Genomic DNA, 4,573 nt, shown 5'->3' with positions numbered 1-4,573 from the left:
CCCCGCAATTGATGTCTGCACTTTTAAGAAAGCAGTCAGGAAACTAATCGAATAGTGCACTTTCGTTAACAATATCATGCGCTGAAAATGTTCATTCTAAAAATACAGCCAAGTGGCATTTTGGCATTATTAAAGGAAAAAAAGCCACCTAAAAAAAATCAGAATGTTTGTACATATTCGTTGTTCTTTTTGAACGATAGCTCTATTTAGCAGGCTCTATAAAATATGCCCGGACAATAAATTTTTGTTTACCTTATGGATTGCTTCCCATGATGTAAACTTTCACAAAAAAATGTAGCGAAAGCATAACATAAGGTCTCCAGTGTCAAACAGCTGATAAAAGATAACCCTGTTTCTGAAGCAACTTGACATAATTCGTTTATTCGGGGGTTTTATTCTCGGCTTGACGACATTTGGGTCTCCCTGACTTGATGCAAAAGAATGAGGGTCGAAATGTACTTTTTCCGAACCACCTTAAGAAACTACCCATGTGATTCTGCTACTAATACTACTACTGAAGATATACATTTTGAGTCATTCAAATGTTGTGCTATTTATTCATTCGAAAACAATTAAAATAACATTACTAAGATATATATAGTATGTCGCTTTTGAATAATTCATCAGTCAAATAAGCTTTAGTCTAATTTTCCTATTCGATATAAGATCACTCTGCAAACATTAAATTAACTATAATATTCAATGAAACAGAAAATGTATTGTTTATTCTCTCTCTCCATCTCATTACAGAGTCAGAAAAAGAATTGCAAGCAAACATCGATTGACCAAGTACTAGACTCCCAAGTTTTAAAGACATCTGTAACAAAGGAAAAAATAAGCCCATTAAAGTTGAACTACCGTCTTTTTGAAGGACATTTGGAGAAAAAGAGGGAAGCCATTAGCAAGAAAAAAAAGTGATTGAACTACCGTCTTTTGGAAGGACATTTGGAGAAAAAGAGGGAAGCCATTAGCACCAAGAAAAAGTGAAACAACGGGAGAAAAAGAGGAAAACATAATAGCACCACCATCATCATGAAGTCGATAATCTTGTCCTCATTCGTCGCTGCCCTTATCGCCATCTTCCTCATCAACTCGGGGGTCGAAAGTCGACCTTCAGGTTCGCACAGTCAACCTCCTACAAAGAAAGGCGGACGCCACTCACCGTGGTTTGGGCTTTTGAAGGCTGGACGTAAAGTTCGCAGAGCGACATCATCATCATCATCATCATCATCATCACTACCGGGGAGTATCCGAGCCACCCGTGACATCTCGCAGAGTGGCTGTGAACTTCCAGCGACGTTGCCAGCTTTCATCAGCGACCTACAATCCTACCTCAACGAGAGTCTCATTCTGAAATCGGCGATTAACCCTTCGGAGCACGTCCTGCCGCTCAGAGATGACCGGTCCGAGATGACGTGCAAGTCCTCCAAGACCCACCCAGACAGAAATACCAACGACAATCTGAGGGCCACCTGTCCCTGGGTGCTGAGAGAGAAGGATTTTGGAGAGGACGCCTTTCCCAGGTGTGATTTTGCACCGGTTTTTTTTTTTTTTTGAGGGGGGGGGGGGGGGGTTGTTCTCTGCTTTTCGGCTCTGTTTTTGAAATGTCTATTTTTCCCCATTTTGTTATTTTTTGGGCTTTCTTACTTTCTTGCTTTTTCTTTTTTTTTCCTTATCTTCAAACTTTCTTTCTTCCTTTCTTTTCTTGTTTCTTTCTTTCTTTCGAACTTTCTTTCTTTCTGTATTCATTTATTTATTCATGTATATATTTATTCCTATTGTTTTATTCTGGAGGCTTGAAATTGTTATCTTGAGAATATACTTACTTCAGCCAAATTTGCCTCACTTCACCTCATCTCATTTAATCCGATCGCAGCCCACACAATCTTACCTCTCTTTATTTCATCTTACATCAGATCATTCTGTGTCATCTCATCTAACACCATTCTCTTAACTAATAACACGATCTCACCTGTCCAGATTCAATTTGACCTTAACCCAACAACACCTTACGTCACCTAACATCACATCATCTCACCTGAGCCTGCTCTCTTTCACATCACTTCACATAATTTCAGCCCACCACCTTTAACCTTTTCTCACCCTACACCGTACAGAATCATCATCTGAACTCAATTCATGTTCTGTCATTCTACCTCATTTCTCCCCCATCTTACCATACAGCATCTTAGTTCACCTAGTTTTCTTTTCTTTCTTTTCTTTTCACCTTACACCATGTAACTCGCCTTGAACTGAACGACCTAAGCCAGTTCTTGTTTGCCGTTTTATTAAGTATTTCTAAATGGCGTAGAAAATAACGCCTGTCCCTCCTACTCGGGTGATCTCTCTGTCTCTCTCTCTGTCTCTCTACTCGGGTGATCCCCTCCACCCTACGAGAATTACCAAATCACCCACTTGTGGGCGATGGAATCACCTCATTTCACTTATCAACTCACCTTATTTTACCCCCCATCTCAGCTTATTTCACCTACCATCTCACCTTAATTCACCTCCCATCTCAGCTTATTTCACCTACCATCTCACCTTAATTCACCTACCATCTCAGCTTATTTCACCTCTCATCTCACCATACTTTTCTCCTCCCATCTCTCCCTCAGATACATCCTGGAGGCACGCTGTCTCTGCAGGTGCTGCCAGCACGCCTCGTCCATGGGCTGCCAGGAAGTCCGACGTCCGGTCACCATCTACCGACGTGTAGCTTGCCAGGATGGACTGGCGGTCATGAAGAAGAGTGAGGAAAAATTTACGGCACTCTGCATCTGTGCTTCCAGTCGCACAGCGTAATAACGTGCAAGCAGCTTAACTAAAAAGATGATTATTTATTATTGTATTACCAATGTTGCAGCCGGGCAGGTTGCAAAAAAAATTAGAAAACAACAATGCTCACCGCATAAACGTAGAAGATTATATTTAATTACTTATGTTGTAACCGCGTATCTTGCAGAAATAGGACAATAAATATGAACACAGCTTTACAGACATAGAACTTCGAGTTACTTATCCTTTAAGCGTGTTTCTGGGAGAAATAGGAAAACAAATACAATGTATGCACACTGCTACACGGACGTAAATTGCATTACTTAGACTCTTGCTATGTATATGGAAGGAATAGAAGGAAAAGAATATACCATAGGTACTGATAGATGGTGTTACCCTCTAAGATAATTTTAGAATAAAATAAAATAAATGACAACAATAAAATAATACCCACCAAATTGCTGTATGGTATTTTATAAAATAAATTACCAAATTTCCATATGATATAATATACAACGGGGGAAACCTATGACTAATGATACACATTTGTGCCAATTTTTATACTCTTGTCTACTTTTTGTCTCAGTTTGCTCGTTTATTTTGCATTTCGTTTTATTATCCCGACAACCCACACGTATGTCAAGAGTTTGTTTGTTTGTTTGTTTTTTAATACCATCAACGTCCAGGTTCTTTTTCCCCTCATTTTTATTTCCACATTGTGTATATTATATTGGTAGACTCTATTTATTTTAATGCCACCCCACCCTTTTTTCATGATATCTAAAACTAAAACTATCAAGTGTTTATATGATCTAGATCTATACTGTGTTTGTTCTACATTCAACTTTGATGATAATGTGGGAACGTGTGCGGTTGTATTTAAAGCACCACATGTAAATCCTACATCTTCACTCCCCTTGCCTAAATGACTTTTTAATGAGCTGATGTACTTCTGTTTAGTCAAGCGTAACGCGATCAGCATGCATACTATAGTCCCCAATGGGTGCTGAACAATAATTGACCCCTGCGAGTTTCGCGCTTTGTTCAAACTGATTTTGAGATTCATCGGTTATTTAATGATTGTGGCTTTATCATTCACCAAGATGTTTAACTTTCAAACTTCAACGCTCCTTGTTTGATATGTTTAACATCTTTTATGGGTTTTTTCATATTTCTTTTTTTCTTTTGTTGTTGTTGTTGTTGTTGTTGCTTATTACCCACCTCGACCTTACACAAACACTCTCTCTCTCTCTCTCTCTCTCTCTCTCTCTCTCTCTCTCTCTCTCTCTCTCTCTCTCTCTCTCCCTCTCTCTTGTTTAACAACCATCAAGCTTCATCAGACCGAGGAATGTTACTTTCAAGATGGTTTATTACTTTGAGTATAGATACACACAAAATGGCACCCAACAGTGATTGCAGAGAAATCTGTATTATTGCGCTTTTGGTATTGTTTTTAATAAGTGACAATATCTTGTATGCAAGGAAACGGTTGGCGGGTGCTCTGGCGTGGTTTGCTTCTTCTTTCCTATCAAACATCTATCATCTTTATCTCCCCTCCTTCTTTGTTGTGCTTGTTACTTTCTTGTAACACGTCTAATCTTCGGCACTTATATGACCTTATTGTGTTGCGATTGCCGTAAAATTCTTACTAAAACAAAACAACAATGTTTGTTCGCTCCCTATACCCTGATCCAGGCTGAGAAAGGCAATGATGCTGATGATGATGATGATATCTTGTATGCGCAGAGTCACAGAGGCATTCCAAAGATGGGGGGAGGAGCTACTGAAATTGCTC

At 39.2% G+C, this 4,573-nt stretch overlaps 1 protein-coding gene across 1 annotated transcript in view; it reads left to right on the top strand.

The window, feature by feature from the left end:
• LOC101857089 overlaps positions 1-3,199 on the top strand; it is a 6,875-nt gene extending 3,676 nt beyond the window's left edge. Inside the window, exons 2-3 of the mRNA XM_005091525.3 lie at positions 751-1,523; positions 2,619-3,199. Coding sequence (XP_005091582.1) covers positions 1,033-1,523; positions 2,619-2,805 — 678 coding nt within the window. The 5' untranslated portion in view covers positions 751-1,032 and the 3' untranslated portion in view covers positions 2,806-3,199. The remainder of the gene's footprint in view (positions 1-750; positions 1,524-2,618) is intronic.
• Positions 3,200-4,573: the final 1,374 nt, after the last annotated feature.

The sequence above is a fragment of the Aplysia californica genome, unplaced genomic scaffold (assembly GCF_000002075.1).
Source record: "Aplysia californica isolate F4 #8 unplaced genomic scaffold, AplCal3.0 scaffold00031, whole genome shotgun sequence".
Classification (NCBI taxonomy): Eukaryota; Metazoa; Mollusca; class Gastropoda; order Aplysiida; family Aplysiidae; genus Aplysia; species Aplysia californica.
The sequence above is the reverse complement of the archived record's forward strand: the minus strand, read 5'-3'. Positions and strand labels throughout refer to the sequence as shown.